Source organism: Salvelinus fontinalis, chromosome 11, assembly GCF_029448725.1.
Source record: "Salvelinus fontinalis isolate EN_2023a chromosome 11, ASM2944872v1, whole genome shotgun sequence".
Lineage (NCBI taxonomy): Eukaryota > Metazoa > Chordata > Actinopteri > Salmoniformes > Salmonidae > Salvelinus > Salvelinus fontinalis.
The window spans coordinates 27,517,865-27,544,383 of NC_074675.1; the positions used below are offsets into that span (position 1 = coordinate 27,517,865).

General features: G+C 46.2%; 1 protein-coding gene across 3 annotated transcripts in view; it reads left to right on the plus strand.

The window, feature by feature from the left end:
- Nucleotides 1–26,260, plus strand: part of LOC129865417 (ras and Rab interactor 2-like) — a 52,290-nt gene extending 26,030 nt beyond the window's left edge. Inside the window, exons 2-13 of one of the 3 annotated variants that reach the window (XM_055938210.1) lie at nt 6,500–6,631; nt 7,175–7,289; nt 7,589–7,661; nt 7,863–7,954; nt 8,212–8,420; nt 8,690–9,013; nt 9,197–9,534; nt 9,770–9,993; nt 11,150–11,461; nt 11,650–11,781; nt 12,371–12,546; nt 24,496–26,260. In XM_055938210.1, coding sequence (XP_055794185.1) covers nt 6,500–6,631; nt 7,175–7,289; nt 7,589–7,661; nt 7,863–7,954; nt 8,212–8,420; nt 8,690–9,013; nt 9,197–9,534; nt 9,770–9,993; nt 11,150–11,461; nt 11,650–11,781; nt 12,371–12,546; nt 24,496–24,819 — 2,451 coding nt within the window. In that variant the 3' untranslated portion in view covers nt 24,820–26,260. The remainder of the gene's footprint in view (nt 1–6,499; nt 6,632–7,174; nt 7,290–7,588; nt 7,662–7,862; nt 7,955–8,211; nt 8,421–8,689; nt 9,014–9,196; nt 9,535–9,769; nt 9,994–11,149; nt 11,462–11,649; nt 11,782–12,370; nt 12,547–24,495) is intronic. The other 2 variants (XM_055938211.1, XM_055938212.1) reach the window with 2 other exon arrangements.
- Nucleotides 26,261–26,519: the final 259 nt, after the last annotated feature.

Consider the following 26,519-nt stretch of genomic DNA (forward strand, 5'->3'; position numbering starts at 1 on the left):
GAGCTCTGTCAGAGTGACCATCGGGTTCTTGTTCACCTCCCTGACCAAGGCCCTTCCTGCCCGTTTGCTCAGTTTGGCTGGGCGGCCAGCTCTAGGAAGGCTGGGCAGCCAACTCTTGGTGGTTCCAAACTTCTTCCATTTAAAAATGATGGAGGCCAATGTTCTTGGCGACCTTCAATGCTGCAGACATGTTTTGGTACCCTTCCCCAGATCTGTGCCTCAACACAATACTGTCTCGGAGCTCTACGGACAGTTCCTTAGACCTCATGGCTTTGTTTTTGCTCTGACATGCAACTGTGGGACATTATATAGACAGGTGTGTGCCTGTCCAATCAATTGAATTTACCACAGGTGGACTCCAAGTTGTAGAAACATCTCAAGGATGATCAATGGAAACAGGATGCACCTGAGCTCAACTTCGAGTCTCATGGCAAATGGGTCTGAATACTTATGTAAAAAAGTTTAAAAAATCAATAATTTAAATCTGTTTTCGCTTTGTCTTTATGGAGTATTGTGTGTAGATTTCTGTAGATTTAATTTTATTTAATTCATTTTAAAATAAGGCTGTAACGGAACAAAGTGGAAAAAGTCAAGGGGTCTGAATATTTTCAGAAGGCACTGTATTTACCTAGTTACATCACAGTATCATATCCTAGTGTCATAGTGGCATAGCCTATCCAAATAATGACATAGCTAGCTATAAAAAAACAACTTACCAACAACACACCAGTCTCAGGTTTGTCGTTGACAGCCCAAGTAGAAGCTACCCATACCATTCAAATATATTTATGTAATATATGTACTAATATTTTTAAAGAAGTACTGTATATCTAAATACATGTGTTACTCATATGTCCATAAACAGAATGTCAAATATATTTCAGACATTTACATATTCGATTTTGGCAGGTTTTATTTTTATGTGGTAGTATGCATTTTACATACATGTGCTATCCATTACATGTATTCGTTTAAAATATATTTAACAGTATGCATGATTATTTATGGTCAATATATTTATATATGAATAATACATATTTTATATATGAGTAATGCATAGTTCATAATATCTTGTGATATATGTGCAAGAAATGTAAGTTATTAATTATTAAAGGCACACAACGCAAAACAAGTAAGAATGGCGAAAGCATTTCCCCTTTGTGAGCTCATAAAGTCACTGAAAGGTTGCATCTGAAAAATAAAATATGATGTACAAATTACCTCGGTGCACTTATCATCTTTATTTGAAAATAGGCTCTTTTAAACAAGTTGACAGTAATCCTGAGGATAATGTGACAAGAGTCACTGAAAATAAAATCCACACAAGATGAAGAATTAGGGGTTAATGTGTGGTCGGGACAAAATGAGGTTGTGCTACCTGATTTGGTTGGGCTCCACTGTTAGCAAAGGTTCCGTATGCCCCAGTGGCAGGTTATGTGAATTACAGGTTAGGATAACCAAATTGTCAGGTTATGGATAATTAACATAGTAGGTTGGGTGAATTAGCGTGCCAGATTAGGTGAATTTACGTGGCAGGTTAGGAGAATTAGGTTAAGGTTAGGAAAAGGGTTAGGGTAGGTAAGGCTTAACTACAATGCACCCCGGATAAATCAGGTAGCCCGACCTAATCAGGTCGTGACAAATGTTCATGAACATCAAATTCATACTTACAATGCAGATTCCTTAAACCTCCAATGTCAATTTTCAGACTCACAAGTTGACAGTTGCCCTGTGGATAATGCAGAGACAGAGTCAGTGAAACAATTCCGCACAAGATGGATTACTGTTCTTGCCTGACGACTCAAACGGAATTCTTCCACTGCTCTATCGTTTGCATACTTCAGTCAGAAGCTGATATATTTTAAGTCGTTTGTGGTTACGTCAAAATGAGGGGTTTTGTACAAAACAAAGTCATCAGCGATTGGATCATCTCTAACCAATCAAAGTATCAAAGCCAATGCCAAATTTTCTAACCATTGCTGTGTTCTTGCTTTAGTCCAACAGATCAGTTTCTGGGCCCAATCAGATGGTCTAGAATGAATTTCCAATCCAGAAATCATCAAGGATGTACTCAGATCCAGACTCATTGAGGAAAAGAAACTAACATCTGTGGGCATGGTATAACGTTTCGCCAGAGCAAGGAGTTTGGGTAGCCAGGCAATTCATGTTCAGAAACGAGCTAGCTAAATTATACAAAAGACTAACTTACATTGGCTGGGGTCTGTCCATAGGCAGTTGAGGTTCCAACACATTCCTTGGTAAGCAACATTTAACATTAACTAGCTAGATTTGGCAATTCAATTACAGTTGAAGTCGGAAGTTTACATACAACTTAGCCAAATATGTTTAAACTCAGTTTTCACAATTCCTGACATTTAATCCTAGTAAAAATTCCCTGTCTTAGGTCAGTTAGGATCACCACTTTATTTTAAGAATGTGAAATGTCAGAAAAATAGTAGAGAGAATGATTTATTTCAGCTTTTATTTCTTTCATCACATTCCCAGTGCGTCAGAAGTTTACATACACTCAATTGGTATTTGGTAGCACTGCCTTTAAATTGTTTAATTTTGGTCAAACGTTTCGGGTAGCCTTCCACAAGCTTCCCACAATAAGTTGGGTGAATTTTGGCCCATTCCTCCTGACAGAGCTGGTGTAACTGAGTCAGGTTTGTAGGCCATCTTTCTCACGCATGATTTTTCAGTTCTATCCACAAATGTTCTATAGGATTGAGGTCAGGGCTTTGTGATGACCTCTCCAATACCTTAACTTTGTTGTCCTTAAGCCATTTTGCCACAACTTTGGAAGTATGCTTGGGGTCATTGTCCATTTGGAATATCCATTTGCGACCAAACTTTAACTTCCTGACTGATGTCTTGAGATGTTGCTTTAATATATCCACATAATTTTCTTCCCTCATGTTGCCATCTATTTTGTGAAGTGCACCAGTCCCTCCTGCAGCAAAGCACCCCCACAACATGATGCTGCCACCCCCGTGCTTCACAGTTGGGATGGTGTTCTTCGGCTTGCAAGCCACCCACTTTTTCCTCCAAACATAACAATGGTCATTATGGCCAAACAGATCTATTTTTGTTTCATCAGACCAGAGGACATTTCTCCAAAAAGTATGTTTTTTGTCCCCATGTGCAGTTGCAAACCGTAGTCTGGCTTTTTTATGGCGGTTTTGGAGCAGTGGCTTCTTCCTTGCTGTGCGGCCTATCAGGTTATGTTGATATAGGACTAATTTTACTGTGGATATAGATACTTTTGTACCTGTTTCCTCCAGCATCTTCACAAGGTCCTTTGCTGTTGTTCTGGGATTGATTTGCACTTCTCGCACCAAAGTACGTTCATCTCTAGGAGACAGAACGCGTCTCCTTCCTGAGCGGTATGACGGCTGCGTGGTCCCATGGTGTTTATACTTGCGTACTATTGTTTGTACAGATGAACATGGTACCTTGAGGCTTTTGGAAATTGCTCCCAAGGATGAACCAGACTTGTGGAGGTCTACACATTTTTTTCTGAGGTCTTGGCTGATTTCTTTTGATTTTCCCATGATGTCAAGCAAAGAGGCACTGAGTTTGAAGGTAGGCCTTGAAATACATCGACAGGTACACCTTCAATTGACTCAAATTATGTCAATTAGCCTATCAGAAGCTTCTAAAGCCATGACATAATTTTCTGCAATTTTCCAAGCTGTTAAAAGGCACAGTCAACTTAGTGTATGTAAACTTCTGACCCACTGGAATTGTGATACAGTGAAATAATCTGTCTGTGAGCAATTGTTGGAAAGATTACTTGTGTCATGCACAAAATAGATGTCCTAACCGACTTGCCAAAACTATAGCTTGTTGACAACAAATTTGTGGAGTGGTTGAAAAACAAGTTTTAATGACTCCAACCTAAGTGTATGTAAACTTCCGGCTTCAACTGTATATCTAACACATACATGACATATTAAGTCAGAGCTTTAATTTCCAAAATAATTCTTACCTTGGTCAGTCACTCTGCATATTGTGGTGGCAAGCTAAAGGAGCTAGCTAGCTAACTAGCTGTGTTAGCTAGCTCGGTGAAAACTTGCTTGTAGGCAGTTGAGGAAAATATCTTCCTCCTCTGTCACCCGTCAGGGGAAAAACATATTTAAAATAAATGTTATGATTATATAATGAAATAAAAGGCCGTTATCCATGAGAAAGATTTTGGGCGCTGACAGCTGTTCTTCTCCTTCATCTGAAGAACATTTTAAATTGCTGCTCTGTCAGTTGGAGGTGGAGTTAGGGAACATTTAAAATTGTGATTAACAGCACTGGATAAATATATTATGGGTATATGTGTCTCTTTTCTAAATACATTTAGCTAACTTACTTTGTTTAACAAGTAGCAGGTAGCCTCAATAGCTACCACAGTTTTGGACAAAATTATCCTATTTACACTTTGTAGTAAATTTTGACACTAGAATAAATGTATCATATTGATCCGAAAATTTGTTTTTCAAGGGCAGTTTCCTTATTTATATTTTTGTATGTTATTTATTGTTATTATTATTTATTTATTTGACCCCTATTTCGGGATATCCAATTGGTAGTTAGTCTTGTCCCATCGCTCCCATATGGACTCAGGAGAGGCGAAGGTCGGGAGCCATGCGTCCTCCAAAACACAACCCAGCCAAGCCGCACTGCTTCTTGACACACTGCTCACTTAACCCGGAAGCCAGCCGCACTAATGTGTCAGAGGAAACACCATACAACTGGTGACCGTGTCAGCGTGCATGCGCCTGGCCCGCCAGGAGTCGCTAGAGCGCGATGGGACAAGGACATCCCTCCCCTAACCCGGACTACACTGGGCCAATTGTGCGCCACCTCATGGGTCTCCCGGTCACGACACAGCCCAGGATCAAACCCGGGTCTGTAATGACGCCTCAAACACTGCGATGCAGTGCCTTAGACCGCTGCACGGCTCGAGAGGCGGTAGTTGACCTATTAAAGGAAGAAAAATTTTTTTTTTTTTATTATACAGTCCCAAAATGTTTTGCATGTCAGCAGTCAAGTTTTCAAGATACAGGATTTTCAAGGAGCAAAGTGTCACTTGCCACATCATCATGATGATGTACTTTGCATCATATGATGGGCCAATTGTGTGCCACCTCACTTGACTGCTGACATGCAAAAGATGTTGAGAATATATTAAGTGGATTAATGAAAAGAAAATACAAAAATATAGTTTTTTGAGTGGATTTTTCTTTTAAGACCATAATACATGTTTACCTTTTCAAGTCTGTAAGAATACATGACAAACAACACAAATCAATTACATCCTACTAGTAGATTTAGGATATTGCATATGAGCCTCTCCTTCTTTCTCTCTTTCTCTCTTCCCTTGCTCCCTCTCTGGGCATTACGTGTGTGTGTGTGTGTGTGTGTGTGTGTGTGTGTGTGTGTGTGTGTGTGTGTGTGTGTGTGTGTGTGTGTGTGTGTGTGTGTGTGTGTGTGTGTGTGTGTGTGTGGAGGGGCGGGGGGCCGTGTTGTGTTTTATGTAAGTGGGACCTGGAAGTAACCAGCATGGTTTATCTCTCGCCTTTGGCGTTGTGTGTGTGTCGGCCTTGCTTTGGGTGGTATGGTTGACCCCTACACTGCCCTGCACACTCACTTGAGGTGGGAGGTTGTTTATGTTAGTCATAGAGGACACAGGATGTGTGTCACTTGTGTTACTATATTACCATGTTAAATCAGTTTGTAAAGACCAGGGAATTGAGCCCTTCAGATTGAATGATAATATAGAGACTGAGAGTTTTCTCAATTATGCCTCCGGCTGATAATGGCGTTTATGAGACTTACACTCGTACTGGAAAATATTGTATCTCTCACAGAAAAGGACGAGAAGGGTTTTGAAGTGTTAAATCTGCTGTGATGTAGTGATTAGACAACATGAACGTGTTATCCTCCTTGTTTCTAAGTGATTTCCCCTACGTGGCTGACTCCTATAATGACTAATGTTATCATCATCAAGTCGTAAAAGAAAACAACAACAAAAGGCTCCTTCCTGTTCAGAACTACGTCTCACCTTTCTCTACGATACGAGGGATGAGGGTGTTGTGTTTACCAGTAGAGAGGAATTGCCAATAAAACAAAGGGTATAAATACACTTGCCACAGTGGAAAGTCATGGTACTTTCTAGAAATATACCAAAGACTCTTCACCTTGTCAGTAGTTTCCATGCACTCCTGGAGGGGTATGTGTTGGAAGTGTTTTGTGTGTTTGTGTGCGCTTGCGTGTGTTGTGTGTGTGTGTCTCCGCGTGTTGGAAGAGATGGGTGCTGTTACTGAGCGGGAATGCCTGGTAGGATGTGTAGGCCTCGGTAACCAAGGCAACCATCTGCTGCTACGCTCGCAATGCTCTTCGGCAGCCCACACAATGTCACCACTGTGACATCCACCCTGCAGTTTTGAGAGGGAGAGGGGGAAAACAAGAGAGATACCTAAAACCCTTCCTGTGTTCTATTTAGATGCAGGGGGACCTGGGCTCCCAGAGGAGTTTCAGTGTGTTGGACCGCCTCCTCCACACACACCCTATCTGGCTGCAGCTGTCAATCAACGCTGACTCCGCCCTCTACATCTTGCTCAGAGAACCTGTCGGGGTGAGGAGAGCCAATCAGATCATTCCATCAATTAATGAACTAACCCTCACTCTCAGGCGAACCGCATCTGTTCAATTTAGTATAGCTTTCCAATGGAGTAGTATACAAGATATTCAGGAACTTACTGTAACGTTCACAAAGCACCCTCATAAAATCCAACTTCAGCCATGACTTACTGTTACTTATCGAACATTTACAACAGTACTTGTTTAACGGTCATTATTTGTAGTAAAAAGGGAGGAAGGGAAGCGCTGCTAATGTACACAATAGTAGGTCTTTGGAAAAAGAAGGTTCTCATTGGTAAAAAAGCGTAAATTGGTCACCAAAAAGAAAGGAGGTCCAAGGCACTCTTCATATAATTAATTAAAATGTCTTTATTTGTATGGCGTGTTCAATGGGAACAAAATGTAACGCCATGCAGCCGAAACGCCCTGTGAGTTTTCAAATCTTTGTTTCCATTGAACATGCCATACAAATAAAGGCATTTTGATTAGGTACATAATTATTGTTCTCTTTGGCAATGTTTATGGATGGCCCCTGTAGACGTTCCTGGTGCGTAAATGCAGCTCCAGCCAGAGGAAGATGCTGTGTGTCCGAGTGACACCTGACAGGGCAGCGTCCTCCATCCAGGAGTGTCTCATATGTGAGGAGGACTCAAGTGAGTACCATGTGTACCTCAAAGTCAACACACACACTAAAACTCCGGTCCTGATGTACTTCCAACAGTACACGTTTTGATTTTAGCCCAGGACAAACGCACCTGATTCAACTCAAGGGCTTGATGATTAGTTGAATCAGGTGTGCTTGTCCGGGGCTACAGTAAACATGTGTACTGTTGAGGGGACTGGAGTTAAGAAACACTCCTCCTAAACTAACAATGAAACACATGAACAATGAAGAATGCTGCCAAATGTTACAACGCTGTGATTCGTTTTAAACTCTCTGTCCTATCACCAGCCTTCGCCCTGGAGAACTCCGCCCTCAGCTTCCCAGACCTCTGCCGATTGGTGGCCTTCTACTGCATCAGCAGGTGATTAGCACTACCTTTACACCTGTGTACCTGTCAATAACACTGCCACTGCTTTGGTCTGTTTTGTCGACTAACTAAAAATACTCTGTAATGACACTCCCGTTACAAAACAGGGCACCCACATGCTGTTCCAGCCCACTATGTCTTGGGAACCACCATATCATTTGATCCTAAATAACTATGTGTGTGTGTTGTCTCCAGAGATGTGCTGCCTTTCCCTTTGGAGCTCCCAGAAGCCATTGCTCAGGCCTCTTCCCACAGAAAGCTGGAGGCCATCTCTCATATGGGATTAGGTAGGGATTCATTCGACGGATCTATAGTGTAGCATTACATTAGACTGTGGATGAAAGTGTCTAGGGCTGGTTTTCTGGACTAGGTCTAAATGTCCACCACAGTAGGATATGGTCTTCAAAGCACTTCAATATCTATCTCTTTATGGGGTTAATCACTGACATATCCTCTGAACACTAAACTATGGAAACCTTCAGTACCAGAGTCTGAACCAGACTGCATTGTCTTTCTACTTCTTGTTTGCCCCACATCCCAACAGAGTTCTGGTGTCCCCTGTCTGACACCCAGAATGGACCAGGGTGGCAGGCTCCACCCACCATCATTAAGGCCCCACCCAGCACCACCAAGGCTCCACCCATCAGTGCCACCCAGGTCAAGGCAGGTCTGTCCCAGGACCTGTGTTACTTGCTGTCCTGCGGCAGACAGGAGTCTCTATGCTTCATCAACCCACTCTTCCTACAGGTGGAGGTAATTCCTAACCATAACTATTGAATCAGTTTACTTGCCTTCCTCCAGCTTGAAGTTCAAACTCATACACAACAAAATGGCTGTAAGTGACAAGTCAGCCAGCCCATTGTTTAGGATGGTGTCATCTTGCAGTCTACCTTTAACCACAGATCTAGGATCAGTTTACCCCTACCACCAATCCTAACCATAACCATTAGAAGAGTGAACAAAGATATGATCCTGAATCAGTGGTTATGTCTAACTTTGATCCCCCCCCCCCCCCACCCCAGCAGCAGCAGCAACAGCAGCAACAGCAGCCAACCCAGGTGGCGTCACACAAACGCCACCGCTTCAAACGCAGTATGAGGGTCCGTGTCTCCACCGAGAGCTCCATGACTCTGTCTGGTGGTGGGGGGGCTGGGTCGTTACCTTCCTCAGTCCCAGAAGACCCCCAGGACCAGGAGAGGATCCAGCCCACACCCCTCCAGCCCAGTCCCAACCCACACAGGAAGATCCATCCTGGGGCTGGCGTCCTGAGGAGGATCCCTGCACTGTCCCCGACGTCGGCAGAGGATGAGGATCTCGTGCCAATAAATGTACCGCCACCGGTAAAGGTAACTTGATGAGATATATCTCTCTCTGTCTCTTCTCTTTCCATATTCCTCTGTCTTTATCTCTTTTCTTTCGTCTCACTCTCTTTTTCTCCTTTATTGACACAAACTTACATTCACACACTCATCACACTGACAAATTGATGCATCGAATGACGATATGACCTTGACGCCATCTCTCCCCAGGCTCCAACAGAACCTCCGGCGGTGGAGGTAGAGGAGGACCTTCCTGCTCCAGAGGAGCCCAGCATCGAGGTGGCGTGCCTGGCCTTGGAGGGCCGCCCGGCCCCCTCTCTGGCCGAACTGGACAGCAGCAGCTCATTCAGCAGCCTGGAGGAAGAGGAACCAGAACCAGAGGACCAGTTCTTTAAACAACCAAACCACAACCCCCAGCACCGTCCGCCCATGGTGCGCTCACGGGGGGGCCACGGAGGCCTGCACAGGATGAGTGCGGCGTTTGTGTGTTTCTTCGCTCCAGAGAAGAGGCTCGCCAGGCTGGTGGAGGAGCTGTCCAGGGATCGGAGGTTGGCAGAGCCATATATAAACATATAGAGGGACTTTGGCCAACTTTTACATTGTCTGGACGCCATATTAGCGCCGTTGAGCATTCAAATTGTCTATTTATTTACACAAATTTACGTTGCATTGTAAACATTTCAGAAAATTCAGTGATATTGGTCGATAGAACTGCCGTGGAATTGTGTACCCTTGTGTAAATGCATCGTAACGTTTTTTGGTATAAACTCTCTCTCTCTGGAGGTCTGCGTTTGGTTCCCTGGTCCAGGATTTCATCCAGAGACAGAGAGAGGAGCTGAGAGAGGTCCTGGCGCAGGCGGCATCCTCATCATCGTCTTTCTCATCGACGACCTCCGTGGGGGTGCTCCGGGGACTGCGGCGCTTCCTGTCCCAGGCCAATTGCTTCCTGCTGGACAGCGGAGAGCTGTCACCCCCCCTAGAGACCCTGGTGCCTGACAATGAGAAAGGTACCTTTTTCAACTTCAGCTGTCTTAAGTTCCAACCACTACTTTGGTCATCGTGAGATTGAGAGCAGTACAGAGGTGTCACATAATAGATGACAAGAACACAAATGTTATTAGATGTAAGCAGATTGGCAATCAGATACTGTCCATTGGATTTACAGGATACATAATAATGCACAGTAAACCCACCATTACACAGAGGAGACGGTGGCAGAGAGATAATGGAAACAACAGACTAGCTTTCGATGAGACGTGGAGTAGACTGTCCGCAGAGGATTTTAGTGAAAAGGCATTATCACCACAATGCTAGTGCGTAGGGGTAGCTCTTCATCCAGTGGAGTTCATATTGTCACTAGGATTTTAAAAGCTTTGCTAGCCACGCCAGAGAAACCCATCTACATTGAGCCAGCCAAAAAGTATGTTGCTGGATAGGAGATATAGGGCTATGGTTGGTGTATGTGTGTGATACACTGTTGCCTGGTTGAGCAGTGAGTGTTGAGGCTTTTGGAGAGAGTGGAGCAGACTCTGCTGATTTTAGTCCACCGTTGCTACGATTTGCGCAGACACACACACACACACATTGCGTCGGTGGAGGCATTTGCATTTTTTTCCCTCACTCATCATTTATCATAAAAAGATATCGCAGTCCCACGCGCACTTGAAGAGCAGCACGATTCTCAGTGGCTCGGGAGGGAGCGAGAGGGAGAGGAACAGAAAGGTAGAAAGAGAGAAAGGGAGGGAGACAGAGGAATAGAGGAAGAGATCGAGGGAAGACGGGGGCTGGGTATTGATGTAGAGCTGAGGTTAGCTTTATGTGTGTTGGACAATGTCAGTCTAGTCAGGCAAGCCTGTATACCGCCACTTCCCCCAGTCCCTCAGTAATGAAGAATCATTTCCTCTGTAAAGTGGTTGGTGTGTGTAAGGGTATGTGTATATATAACTGGTACTTTGAGATGTTTGAGATAAGAGTTTGTGCTCAGAAATAAAGTGTAACTTTATACAATGTGTTTCCTCAATCTTTAACTGCTAGTGTGTGTGTGTGTGTGTGTGTGTGTGTGTGTGTGTGTGTCTATGTGCACTTACGTTTGTTTGTGTTTGCTCATGCATGCATCTGTGTGTGCGTGCCTACCGACGTATGTGTGTGTTTTCCCCCATGCAGACTTAGCCCTGGAGAAGGCCATGTTTGGCTGTGTGCTGAAGCCTCTGAGGGTGCTGCTTGGCCAGGCCCTCCTCTCCCTCCACAGACAGGACGGCTCCACCAAGCGCCTGGCCTGCAGTCTCCTGGACTGCCAAGAGGGGGCGATGGAGCACCTTGGGGTGCTTGTGGGCGTGCCCGACACCCGTGGCGTGGAGAGGGTGAGGCAGAAGCTGGCTCTCATGCAGCGCACCCACTCGCCCATAGACAAGATGCTGCTGCTTCTGCAGATGTGCAAGGCGGTCCAGAAAGCCATGGGGGCCCTCCACGACGGTGGTGAGTGGGCCTTCACTTTGCTTGATTTAATATAAAGTAGATAAAGCCAGTCATTATCTATTATAAATATAAACATTTTAATAACACAATTGATGTGACTGTTATAAACTAGGAGCTGTTATCCACTGTCATAATCAATCAATCAATTAACTGTTAAAGCTGTCTTGCCATCCTCTTCATGCTCCCAGGACAGGAAGTGAGCTCGGCGGACTTCCTGCCGGCGCTGTCCTATGTGATAGTGATGTGTAACACACCTCAGATCCTACTGGAGGTGGAGTACATGATGGAGCTGCTGGAGCCCTCCTGGCTCACTGGGGAGGGTACGCACTACACCCCTACTACACCCTTTATAGCCTACGCCCTGTCCACCTTCAATCCACCTATACCTCTAACTACACCCCTAGGGGAGATGGTACAGACCACACACTTACTCCACCCCTTTTATGCACTACACCCCACAATACACACCTGGTTACACTTTATTTTAACGCTTCATTATAAACCATTCATAAGGCATTAACAAAAAGATGGCACACCATTTAGGTTTAAGGTTAGGGAAGGGTTAAGGTTAAATAGCACTCACTTTAGATTGGGGACTGTAAAAAGGCTTTACTTTGATTAGTAAATGGTTTATAAATGTGGGAGTAATAATTAATATATGTTTTTTACAGACCATTAAAATAAAGTGTTGCCACACACATTACTTCTACCCCAAAGGAGAGAGTACCATTATGAACTACACCCACTATGAACTACACCCACTACAACCCTTTCCCTCATACACCCCTCCACCTTTAAAATAACATGGGGGATAATGAAGACATATGTGGGTGAATGGATATTTAGATGGCATTCAAAGTCACTGTATTGACATTTCGCTGTGCTCTGTGCCCCCACCCCGTCTCCTAGGTGGGTACTACCTGACCAGCGTCTATGCCAGCCTGTGTCTGATCCAGAGCCCAGAGGCGGAGGGGGTCCAAGTCCCCCCAGGAGGTCTGACTCGTGAGGCACAGGATGGGCTGAGGGAGTGGGGCCGCAGACGCAGCCTGGAAGCCAAGAGCCACCAGGAGAGACAACAGAACCAGGTAAGACACTATTTCAATCAATCAATGTTATTTTACAAATCCCTTTTCACATCAGCAGTTGTCACAAAGCAATTTACAGTTATATTTCAAATACGATATCTCACAATGTGATTGGCTCAGAGGATCACATCTCTTGGATGTCTGCCCGCTAGTCATTCTCGCCTCTCTTCCTTGCGGAAGAGACCACTACCCTCAGCACGACTAGATCCCTGTCTTCCTACTGAACTGTTCTCAGGCAAATTGCGAGGTTAACGCTGCCGAACATAGGACGATCAGCTTCCGTCAATAATGTTGAGTACTGACTGTAAGGAAAGTTTTGCTTCGAGTAGAATACATTTTCTACTCCTCAGTCTCCGGTGGTAGCTAACGTTACACAGCTAGCTACGCCGCAAGACATTAGCTAACCTGGCTAGCTAGCTGGAAAGCTAGCTAACCACACTAACAAAGGGCTAGCTCACTCCACAAGGCTTAAGCTAACCTGGTTAGCTCGCTGGAAAGCAAGCTAACCACACCAGCATCACTACCTGCAACACGGTAATATTGCTAGCTCCCTTCTCTCGTCTAGTTTAACCCTGCGTTCATCCACCTCTGGCCTGCTCGCCTCCCTACCACTGAGGAGGTACAGTTCCCGCTCAGCCCAGTCAAAACTGTTCGCTGCTCTGGCACCCCAATGGTGGAACAAACTCCCTCACGACGCCAGGACAGCGGAGTCAATCACCACCTTCCGGAGACACCTGAAACCCCACCTCTTTAAGGAATACCTAGGATAGGATAAAGCAATCCTTCTGAACCCCCCCCCCCCCTTAGAAAGATTTAGATGCACTATTGTAAAGTGGCTGTTCCACTGGAGGTCATAAGGTGAATGCACCAATTTGTAAGTCGCTCTGGCCAAGAGCGTCTGCTAAATGACTTAAATGTATTGTTTACATGTTTGTGTTAACTAGACCGACTGGTTAGCCTCGCGGCTCTACGGTCGTGGGAGAATACCTACCCGAAGTCGAACTGCCACCACGTGTTTCCCTCCGGCTAGCACTGTGCTAGCTACAGCATGCCTTTGCTATGAGGTAGCTGCTAACTAGCTAACGCATGATTGCCTCTAGGCTTGGGCGGTATACCGTATATACCGTATACAGGGGTATTTGGAAAAAGCCACAAGATAGTTTTTCAAAGACGTCTAAATGATTTCTTTAAATTTTTTAAATGTGTGAATATTTGCAGCTAATTTTAAGTTAATACTTGCAGTCAACTTTTGCAATACATTAGGAGGTAATGCAGATTGCGTTCTTCATTTCATCTGTCACATTATTTGACATTATGAAGCTTACAGTAGTTCCCCAGAACAAATCAAATTGTATTTGTCACATGCGCCGAATAAACCTTACAGTGAAACGCTTACTTACAAGCCCTTAACCAACAATGCAGTTTTGAGAAAAACGCCTAAAAAAATGATCATTAAAGAGCAGCAGTAAAACAACAATAGTGCGGCTATATACAGGGGGTACCGGTACATAATCAATGTGCGGGGGCACTGGTTAGTCAAGGTAATTGAGGTAATATGTACATGTAGGTATAGTTATTAAAGTGACTATTCATAGATAATAACAGAGAGTAGCAGCAGTGTAAAAGAGGGGGAGGGGGCAATGCAAATAGTCTGGGTAGCCATTTGATTAGATGTTCAGGAGTCTAATGGCTTGGGGGTAGAAGCTGTTTAGAAGCCTCTTGGACCTAGACAGCTTGTCGTGCGGTAGCAGAGAGAACAGTCTATGACTAGGGTGGCTGGGGTCTTTGACAATTTTTAGGGCCTTCCTCTGACACCGCCTGGTATAGAGGTCCTGGATGGCAGGAAGCTTGGCCACTGTGATGTACTGGGCCGTACGCACTACACTCTGTAGTACCTTGCAGTCGGAGGCCAAGCAGTTACAATACTAGGCAGTGATGCAACCCGTCAGGATGCTCTCGATGGTGCAGCTGTAGAACCCTTTGAAGATCTGAGGACCCACACCAAATCTTTTCAGTCTCCTGAGAGGGAATAGGTTTTGTCGTGCCCTCTTCACGATTGTCTTGGTGTGCTTGGACCATGTTAGTTTGTTGGTGATTTGGAAGTCAAGGAACTTGAAGCTTTCAACTTGCTCCACTACGGCCCCGTCGATGAGAATGGTGGCATGCTCGGTCCTCCTTTTCCTGTAGTCCACAATCATCTCCTTAGTCTTGATCGTGTTGAGGGAGAGGTTGTTGTCCTTGCATCACATGGTCACGTCTCTGACCTCCCCCTTCAGGCTGTCTCATCGTTGTCGGTGATCAGGCCTACCACTGTTGTGTCATCGGCAAACTTAATGATGGTGTTGGAGACGTGCCTGGCCATGCAGTCATGAGTGAACGGAGTACAGGGGGGGACTGAGCACGCACCCCTGAGGGGTCCCTGTGTTAAGGATCAGCTTGGAGAATATGTTGTTAACCAACCCTTACCACCTGGGGGCGGCCCGTCAGGAAGTCCAGGATCCAGTTGCAGAGGGAGGTGTTTAGTCCCAGGGTCCTTAGCTTAGTGATGAGCTTTGAGGGCACTATGGTGTTAAACGCTGAGCTGTAGTCATTGAATAGCATTCTCACATAGGTGCTCCTTTTGTTCAGGTGTGAAAGGGCAGTATGGAGTGCAATAGAGATTGCATCATCTGTGGATCTGTTGGGGCAGTGTGCAAATTGCAGTGGGTCTAGGGTTTCAGCCTTTCAAAGCACTTCTTGGCTAGAGATGTGAGTCCTACGGGTCGGTAGTCGTTTAGGCAGGTTGCCTTAGTATTCTTGGGCACAGAGACTATGGTGGTCTGCTTGAAACATGTTGATATTACAGACTCAGACAGGGAGAGGTTGAAAATGTCAGTGAAGACACTTGCCAGTTGGTCAGGGCATGCTCAGGGTACATGACCTGGTAATCCGTCTGGCCCTGCGGACTTGTGAATGTTGACCTGTCTAAAGGTCTTACTCATATCGTCTGCGGAGAGCGTGATCACACAGTCGTCCGGAACAGCTTGTGCTCTCATGTATGTTTCAGTGTTACATGCCTCGAAGCAAACATAGAAGTAATTTAGCTCGTCTGGTAGGGTCGTGCCACTGGGCAGCTCTCGGATGTGCTTCCCTTTGTAGTCTGTTATAGTTTGCAAGACCTGCCACGTCTGACGAGTCTCGGAGCCGGTGGAGTATGATTCAATCTTAGTCCTGTATTGAGACTCTTTGCCTGTTTGATGGTTCGTCGGAGGGCATAGAGGGATTTCTTATAAGCTTCCAGGTTAGAGTCCCGCTCCTTGAAAGTGGCAGCTCTAACCTTTAGCTCAGTGCGGATTTTGCCTGTAATCCATGGCTTCTGGTTGGGGTATGTACGTACAGTCACTGTGAGAATGATGTCATCGATGCACTTATTGATGAAGCCAGTGACTGATGTGGTGTACTCCTCAATGCCATCGGAAGAATCCCGGGAAATATATTCCAGTCTATGCTAGCAAAACTGTCCTGTAGCTTAGCATCTGCTTCACCTGACCACTTTTTTATTGATCTAGTTACTGGTGCTTCCTGCTTTAATATTTGCTTGTAAGCAGGAATCCGGAGGATAAAATGATGGTCAGAGTTGCCAAATGGAGGGCAGGGGAGAGCTTTGTATGCGTCTCTGTGTGTGGAGTAAAGGTGGTCTAGAGTTTTTCCACCTCTTGTTGTCAGGACCCGGTACGAACTCGGGTCTCCGGTGTGAGAAACAGTCACTTAGCAAACTGAGACACTAATAGTCGGCAGAACCCAGAAGATGAGGCAGACACAGCAGTACTTGAGGCGGTGTTTTAATAAAGTAAAAAGGAAAGTTCTTCAGGCAAAAATATAAATCCACAACGTCAAAAGTAATTCCAAGAGAAAAAGGTAATCCTCCAAGTCAAAAGGTAAATCCACAAAGTGGTAGGTACAGCAGGAAAAAGCCTCAAAAGATAATCAAAAATAAATAAACGAGAACAAAAGCAGAGTACCACAAGAGAGTCCAACTGGAGCAACAAATGTTCACAGCATCGCTAGGGCTGGGTGCTAACATTCAAACACAGAGCAAAGAACTGAGGGAAACTACAGGTTTAAATACATTAAAGGGAAACGAGGCACAGGTGCAAATAATAACTGGAAACAAGGGAAAACAAAAGGGTCAAAAAAGCACACAGGGGGCATCTAGTGGTCAAAACCGGAACAATCCTGGCCAAATCCTGACAGAATCCCCCCCTTAGGAACGGCTCCTGACGTTCCTACCAGCTTTCTCGGGGTGGAGGGCAATGAACTGTCGAATGAGGTCAGGGTCCAGTATGTCTTTGGCAGGAACCCAGGAGCGCTCCTCGGGACCGTAGCCTTCCCAGTCCACCAGATACTGCCAGGACCGCTGCACCCGGCGGGAATCCAGTATCCGATGGACGGTATAAGCCGGCTGGCCTCCGATGACACGGGGCGGAGGGGGAGGTCTGCCTGCCGGGACAAGGGGAGAAAAAACAACAAGTTTTAATAAGGAAATGTGGAACGTGGGATTAATCCTAAGGGATCTGGGTAAGTGCAGGCGATATGTAACGGGGTTCACTCTCCTGGCAACCTTAAAGGGACCGATGTATTTCTGGGACAGCTTGCGAGACTCCACCCGTAGCGGAAAGTTTTTTGTGGAGAACCAGACTCTCTGGCCGGGGTGCAGGCTTGTCGGCTTGTCGGGGTGTAGGCTTGTCGGCTGTTGGCTTGTCGTTGGTACCGCTGTGAGGAACGCAGAAGATTAAGATGGGTCTTCCTCCACGTAAGCCGACAGCGTCTGATGAACTTCAAGGCTGAAGGCACTCCGACTTCTGCCTCCTGATCCGGGAACAATGGAGGGGCATAGCCAAACGGATTCTCGTGCGGGGACATACCAGTGGAGGAGGAGCGCAAGGTGTTGTGCGCGTACTCGGCCCAAACAATGAAGGACGACCATGTGGACGGGTTGTTGGAGGCCATACATCTGAGGGCGGTTTCCAGCTCTTGATTCATCCTCTCGGTTTGGCTGTTGGACTCCGGGTGGTACCCTGAAGATAGACTGACAGTGGCCCCTATGAGTTGGCAGAAGGCCTTCCAAAACCTTGAGGCGAACTGGGGACCTCTGTCGGAAACCATATCTTGAGGAATGACGAAAACTCGGAACACATGGTTAATTACCAACTCAGCCGTTTCCTTGGCAGAAGGTAACTTGTCAAGGGGAGGAACCTGGCCGCCTTAGAGAACCTGTCGATGATGACTAGGATAGTAGTATTACCATGGGACGGAGGAAGGCCAGTAATAAAGTCCAACGAGATATGGGACCAGGGTCGGTGGGGAATAGATAAAGGGTGAAGGAGTCCTTGAAGGCGGAGGTGAGAAGATTTGCCCTGGCAGCACACGGGACAGGCCTTGACGAAAGTGGAAACGTCTTATTTTATGGTGGGATCGCTTGAGCTCGTCTCACGGTATCCTCAACTTGCCACGAGATCGGGGCCACAATCTTAGCGGCAGGAAGGACAGGCATGTCAGTATCTTCTCGAATGGTAGGAGCGTAGACTCGGGACAAGGCGTCCGGTTTGAGATTCTTCGACCCGGGCCGAAAGGTGAGGATAAACTGGAATCGATTGAAGAAAAGAGACCATCGAGCTTGTCTGGAGTTCAACCGCTTCGCCTGCTGGATATACTCCAGATTTTTGTGGTCCGAAACGGTTGAAACGGTTGAGAAGCCCCCTCGAGCCAGTGTCTCCATTCCTTCAATGCCATCTTAACCGCTAGGAGTTCACGATCCCCCACATCGTAGTTCCTCTCAGGGGGGTAAGCCTGTGTGAGAAGAAGGCGCAAGGGTGGAGCTTCTTGTCTTCACCCCTCTGAGACAGGACAGCTCCAACACCAACCTCTGATGTCTACCTCTACCACAAAAGGTTCATCCGCAGTCGGTAGTGTCAGGGTGGGAGCAGAGAGGATGCGCTGCTTGAGTCCTTGGAAGGCCGTCTCAGCTTCTTTTCCCCGCAGAAACCTTGCGTTGCCACCCTTGGTTAAAGCTGAGAGAGGGGCTGCCACCAAGCTGAAGTTCTTGATGAACTTGCGGTAAAAGTTTGTGAAGCCCAGGAAACGCTGAACTTCCTTAACGGACTTGGGGGTGGGCCAATCCGCTACCGCCCCTACCTTCCTGGAGTCCATTTGGACTCGACCGGGTTCCACTACAAATCCCAGGAATTGTACTCGGGAGGAATGGAATTCACATTTTTCCAGCTTAACGTACAAATGGCTGTCTAGGAGGCGTTTGAGTACTTGTCTGACATGCTTTGTGTGTTCTTGAAGGGAGCTCGAAAAGATGAGGATGTCATCCAAGTAAACGAACACGAAGATGTTAAGCATATCCCTAAGCACATCATTTATGAGCGCTTGGAACACAGCCGGGGCGTTGGTCAGGTTACGGACGGTTATGGCATTGAGTCCCCGGTAGTCGATCCACCGTCTTTTTTGGCCACAAAGAAAAAACCTGCTCCCGCGGGCGAGGTGGACGGACGAATGAGGCCTGCTGCCAGAGCGTCCTTGATGTGGGTATCCATAGCAGCTCGTTCGGGAGGAGATAGGGAAAAGATCCGACCCCTGGGGGGAGCAGGTGCCCGGAAACAGGTCGATGGGGCAATCGTAAGGTCTATGGGGTGGTAGCATGGTGGCCCTCTGTTTGCTAAATACCGGTTTGAGGTCATGGTAACTCTCGGGAACTCGGGACAGGTCGATGGATTCTAGAGACTCGGGAGGAGAACTCGGGGAACTCGGAAGATACAAGTGGCTTGGCACGTAGGACCCCACTGCTTGACAGTGCCCACAGACCAGTCGATGTGAGGGTTATGGCTGTGAAGCCAGGGGTAGCCAAGGACGAGAGGGAACTCGGAACAGGGGATCAGATGAAAGTTCATCACTTCCTGGTGTTGGGAAACTGAAAGTCGCAAGGGGGTAGGGACGCGAGTGACAAGTCCAGATCCCAGAGGGCTTCCATCCAACGTAGTAACCCTCATGGGGTCCCTTAGAGGTTCAGAGGGGACGCCATTCTCCTTCGCCCAGATACCATCCATGAAGTTTCCTGCAGCTCCAGAGTCTACCAAGGCTTGAAGGGGAAGCTCGTGGTTGTCCCAGGAAAGGGTGAATGGAATGAGCAGACGGGAGTTGGACGGATGGGAGGAGGTTATGTTTCCCGTTACAGTCCCCCCAGGCCTGCACGGGACAGTGCGTTTCCCTGGAGCCCGGGACACGTGGAGCGGAAATGGCCCGGTTTGCCGCAATATAGACAGCATCGCTCCCTCATCTGGCGGTCTCTCTCAGCCTGGGAGATGCGTCCAATCTGCATGGGTTCCGGTGGAGCCAGCGGAGATAGAGGTGGGGACTCGGAGCTGGGACCGATAGGAGCTAGGGCGAGAGGTCTACGGTTGAGTTCTCTTTCTCTCAGACGCTGGTCTATGCGCGAGGCCAACTTGATCAGGTACTCGAGGTTGTCCGGTGGTTCCCGAGTGGCCAGTTCATCTTGGATGGTGTCGGAAAGACCCTTCAGAAAGCACACTGTGAGCGCCTCGTCGTTCCAGCCAATCGCTGCTGCCACCGTGCGGAACTGGATGGCATAGTCCGTCACGCTGCGCCGACCTTGGTGGAGAGTCAGGAGCTGTTTGGCTGAGTCAGGGCCGCTGGTAGGACCTTGAAACACTCGCTTGAATTCCTCAGCAAAGGCAGAGTAGCTGGCACAGCAGGGACTTTGAGCATCCCACACAGCAGTAGCCCAGGCCAGGGCTTTTTCCGACAGCAGGGTGATGATATATGCGATCTTGGACCGGTCGGTGGGAAACGACGAGGGTTGCAGCTCGAAGGAGAGAGAACATTGGGTGAAAACCCCTTACGAGCACTCGGATCACCTGAGAACCGTTGGGGAGGCGGAAGACGAGGTTCAGCCAGGGGGTTAACTACCACGGGCACTTGAATCTGAGGTACTGGGGCGGTTGCCGAGGGAAGTCGATCAGATATCTGCTTTATGGAAGTCAGCATCTCCGACAGAAGTTGAGAATGTCTAGCCATTAAGGCTAAAATACAGGCAGAAAAATACAAGCAGAAAAGTGCTCCGTCTTTACAAAGAGGGAAGTACTAGTATAGTGTCAGTAGCACGCCATGTGGGATAAAGGTAATCAGCCAGTGACAGCTCCACCATGGGAGTGTTGCAAAACCCGGATTCCTCCATATTGTGCATGCTAGGGGAGTCCCTAGCCAGGATCTTGCTGTTAAGGGACTCGTCCCATAAGCTTCTAGCCTCCCTGAGGCAAACTGGGACCGCAGGATGCAGTTGCTTAACAGGGGCCAAGCAGGATGGGAGTCTTTTCCCATCGTGCAGGTCCCTTCTGGGGTCCTGTACGATGCATCGCCCTCATCTCTTGCTGAACCAGAGCGGCTTCGTGGCGTTGGACAGCCCCCTCATGGTGGGACAGCGTGGCAAAAAGGTCCTGGGAACTGGCTGCCTCTGGGTTCATTTGGCTCTCTGTTTCTGTCAGGACCCGGTACGAACTGGGTGACACTTGTTGCACATAAAACATGCAGGTAGAAATTAGGTAAAACGGATTTAAGTTCCCCTGCATTAAAGTCCAGTTGAGCCAGTCACTTGTTTGTTTGTAAACAGCACAACAAAGAGGGAGCCGATGACATAGTGTTCTATATCTAGAGCGTTCTATAGAATTCACTACTAAATGTTTGCCATGAGATATTTTATAATATCTTTCTGCCAGAAGTCACAGATCTCTGGATGAGTTATCTGTACAGTTGCCATTTTTTCCCCTGTGCTTCCTATTAGCATTTTTTCTCCTCCATTCTTCTCACATCTGCTCCGTGTACACAAGCTGCTCTTCTTTCAGAAAAGCATGCATCACAACTTTGTTAATTTGCACAATTTCTCTGATTCACTTTCACTTGTAAGTGTCCACACTCACTGAAAATCACAATTGGTAGCTACTAAGCTATGCTTGCATAACTTTATGAGTTGGATTTACTTGTCATTGCAATTAGTTTATGTTCGTTATCGCTTGTTGGCATTTAGTTATTTCGCTATTAGTTTGTGCTAATTTTGTTAGCATTCTGATAATAGAGAACCAATGGGCTTTTCTTGTGTTTTAGCGCCCCCTTGTGTGATATGCCGGTAATACCTTAAATCCCAGGATGAGAGAGAGACTGCATGACATAAGCTAGCTTCTACTAGCTAGCTTATGCCTATCAAAAGCCCAGGGCTTACATGTTTTTACAAAAGGTGTCTTGTCATCAGCTATCCCTGTTCTATACAATGGCTACTGCTGCCCCATCCCAAGGCTAGCTGGGCCAAGCACTCAAACCCCCACGTTCTTGCGCTTGCGGCTCCATGATTGCAGAAAATGATTTTCACCTTCTATGTATCAATTTCCTCGGAAGGGAACATGCTCAGGAAGCATTCGACAACCCCAAGTCCTGTTATCATTGTAAATTCCTGACTAGAGGGGGTATCAGGAGGCTAAAATGCTCCGCTATCTCTACCCCCTCGCTCACCTCGCAGCCACCAACCGAGGTTGAGGCTCAACCCCCAACAACCGAGGTAAGCTGGGGCGAGCCCCTCACTGTCTGACGATATGGTGTCGTGAAAGCGAGCTAGGGGATGACAACGGGGATACATGTTGTGGGTGTCCTCAACTTTAAGACTGAGATTGAGGTTGAAGACACTGTTGTTGTTCCCCTCTCAAGTCCATAGGTCTCCCTGCCGCCAGGACGGAAGAGCCGCAAATCTCCCTCGCTTGGAGTTTAGGCTCCTCAGCAGTTGCAAGTGAGCCACGGCCAGACTTGGCATCGAGTGGCCGGCTCCCTTAGGGGGCCAGGACCCAAGAAGGGACCTGTACGATGGGAAAAGACTCCCATCCTGCATGGCCCCCGTTAAGCAACTGCTTCCTGCGGTCCCAGTTTGCCTCAGGGAGGCTAGGAGCTTATGGAACGAGTCCCTTAACAGCAAGATCCTGGCTAGGGACTCCCCTAGCATGCACAATATGGAGGAATCGGGGTTTTGCAACACTCCCATGGTGGAGCCGTCACTGGCTGATTACCTCCACCCCACATGGCGTTCTATTGACACTCTACTAGTACTTCCCTCTTTGTAAAGACGGAGCACTTTTCTGTCTGTATTTTCCAAAAGACGTACATAACCTCAGCCCTATCAATCAGAGCACTCAACGTGACCTCTTTATTGATGGCCTACCAGGCAAAGTTACTGGAGGAGGTGGGGAAGCAACTGGATTTGGATCCTGGGGATGAGATCTGTATGATTACAGATCTCAACCTACGCACCTCCCGTACGCCATCCAAGGCAGTGGGGAGAAAGGGGCACTTTGATTAAGCTTGTCCAGCTTAACAGACAAAGATAAAGTGGACCTCCTGTGACACCAAGACATTTTTCGATGCACAGAAGTGGTGTGAATAATAGACTCTCCCATCGGGCGAGTCAGCATGTCCGCTCTCCCTCTGGTCACCCAGACCTGGGTTCAAATAGCATTCATTTTCCTTCAAATACTTTAGCCGTGCTGGATTGTGATGCCTGGTGCAATGGAACCAATGGAATAGTCCCAAAAGAACAAACCCCGCCCATCTAGTACTCCAGACAGGCGCACCCTCCTCGTGCTTGTTATTCCCTAAATTCTGACCACCCTTCACCAGTTAACATAGTACAGTGGATTACTGATTAGTGACGTGTAGTATATTCACTCCCTTCAAATAGCTGCTAGTTCTAACACACACACACACACCATTCTCCTAGTATTTGAAGCGTCCACAAATGATGACCACCATTCACCATATGAAATGGTACAAATACTGTGGTTAGCTATTCAGTCACGTGGGCTGCTCACTCTATTCAAATAGCTATAACACACACGCACACCCGCCAACAGATTTGCAGTACTGGCACTGAGGGAGATCAGTGAGCTAGCTAAGTGCTATGAAGAAGTGGGCGGTCAGATAACATGAAATTTACTGAGCAGCAGAAACCCACTGAAGAGAGCAAACACAATATGCACACGGACAGCGAGGAGCTCAGTGACTCTGTAAGTTGCTGCTTTTTAATGTTGTTTAATGACATGGTTATAATAGTGGGTAATGGGAAACTTGTTGCTGGGGCTGTATCGTGTGTGTGTGTGTGCGCGCTATATGGCGCTGGTACTGTAGGTGCTTCTCCAATTATGTAATACATTGAACAGTACTGAACATTCAGACAGTGTTATGTGTATTATCGTACGCTGTATTCACATTTAGTGGAGATGTATATTATTGTACTTTCACGTATACTAGTTATGTGCCAGTGTATGGATTATATTTGTCAAGATGAAGGGACTGTATGACTTAATGGAGCTGGTTAAATGTATGTTTACAGTGTGTGCGTTTTAAAGTGGGTGTGTTTTAACGTAAAGATATAAAAGTAGAGAATTTGTAGAATATGAAGACTATACATGTCTATGAATACTGTTGAATAAACAGTGAAGACTGTATGCAGTGTAGGCTATTTGAGAGTGGTTGGTATAGATTTATTTTGAGGAATGAGAATTGATGGTATATAGCCTACAGTATGTAAAGCTGTGTTAATGAACAGTAGCCTATTGAGCCTGTGTGTATTATGTACTGTGTTCAGTATTGAATTTGTTAGCTTGGTTCAAATGAATGGGAAATGATCTGTTATTTTGAACCTCTCTGAGCTTTGTGTGGTCTCGGAGGGCTGTGTTATAAAGGCTGCTTATGTGAGTTAATAAGATTATACATTTTGTAACTTATTTTGTGTGTGTGCATTTTTTTTGGTTGTGTGTGGTGGGGTGCTCATATGTATGTGTGTGTCTGCTTATACGTGTGTGTGTTTATGCCTGTGTGTGTTTCTCTCTGTGTGTGTGTGTGTGTCTGCAGAGGTGCGTTCGGGTACTGTTCCAGGACGGCGGGCGCAGTGCTGTGCGGACGCTGCAGTGGAGAGCCGGCGAGAGCAGTGAGGCCCTGGCCCAGCTCTGTGCCTCCACCTTCGCCGTCTCCGAGCCCCAGGACTACACCCTCTACTGGAGGTCCGGGGGGGAGATGAGGACCCTTCCCACCCAGGCACAGCCTAAGGACCTGGCCAGCCACAGCGAGGGAGGCCCCTCTCTCTCCTACCTCCGCACGGACCACGACTTCAGCAAGATGCGGCGGCTGACCAGGGGGGGAGCTGTGGACCTGGGGGAGTCTATGTGTGAGGAGTGATTGAGGGAAGGAGAGAGGAAGAGAGGGAAGGGTAATTCTCGGATCTCAGCGTTTTTCGATTGGTTGATTGATTAAAAAAGCTGTGTTGTGTCTTGGACGTGTTGTCATAACTACAGCCCACACTAAAGACTAAGGGGCAAGTCTCAAATGGCACCCTATTCCATAGTGGAGGTTTAAAGGTAGTGCACTGCACTACATGTTGGTTGAAAGTAGTGCACTGTATGGGGAATATGGTGCCAAATGTAGTGCACTATACGGAGAATAGGGTGTCACTTGATACAGCCTTAGATAAAGGGGAGGTTGGTAGTCTATTATTCACATCACTTCTGTGCATCAGTCTGCTGCTCCCTGGTTGGAACCATAGAATTAGAATGAATTCTATGTCTATGTTCGGAACCCTGTTATTGAGGGTTGGGGTGGGGTGCTAAACCACTAGCTACCAGTATGTCCTTTGGAAGTATTGCTACTGTACAAGCAACATAAATATTTTTTACAAGACCAAACCTCAATACCAAAGTTAAGAAAGTAAAGTCATACACATAGGAATGTGTGAAGCTTAAAGGATAATCTTTACTTTAACTTAAGTTGGACGTGGTTCTTTTGACTTATTTACAGTGTTACGGATATAGGAGTAAATAAGAGCCAATACAAGCAAACGCCATGAAGCCATTTTGTGATTCTGGGTCTGAGGTACTGTTGATGTTGACGCTGCCATCTCTCGTCACATATTGTCGACAGTTGACAGGGTGGGGGAAAATATTCTAAACTTTACAAATAGACAACATGTATGAGGACTTTTGTTAAATGGCACAATATTTCCTTGTTTTACCAACTGAATTTCACTTTATGATAAGAAAGGGACATATATCAGAATAATACCTTTTTTTATGTTTTACTTTCAATTATTGTTTCTATGGAACTGCTATAACATTCCATGAAAAAAGGAGCTTCTCAGAGAAAAGACAATCTGTGACAACGGCCAATAAAAATGGGACCACGCTATACCTCATGGTGATTGGTTGAATGTAAAGTTACCATGGTGACTCCTGCTGCAGGTCATCTTTGTCAACTGACTGTTCAACTCAATGTTATTATTTTAAAAAAAAACACTTATGATAATGTATTATTACAATAATTGTTTAAAATGTGGAATAGTTATATTTAATATGAATCACAAGTTTGTTTATGAAAGTGAAATATTTTACTTTGTGAGTTTTCATTGGACGACGGTTCATTTAAAGACGAACAATGGCACGTTCTCTGAAGACTATTGCATGCTGATTTAATTTTACGTAAAGAACCTGCAGGTTTCGTATGTGATGCATGTGTTAATTGTGTTGAAAAATGCAACATTATGGCATTCACTACTTCTTTTAATGTATAACACATTGCTGTATTATGTCCAGAATTACAAAATCGCAATAAAATTGCAATATCTGTTCATAGTGCTGTTACATGATTTATTCTTTGTTTATCAGTGTTTGCTGCCTAAAATATGTACAGTAATATCATGATGAAGTTATAATGCAGAGGAAATGTTACAAGTCAGAACTGGGAGACAGCTAATTACTATTCTTATATATCAGACAGATTCTGGCAACCTCAAACCACAACGGTCACAAAATCTTTGACTAATCATGTTCTCTACACTGTCGGAATAAACAAATATGGCTATTTTTCCAACTGTGTTTACACAAATG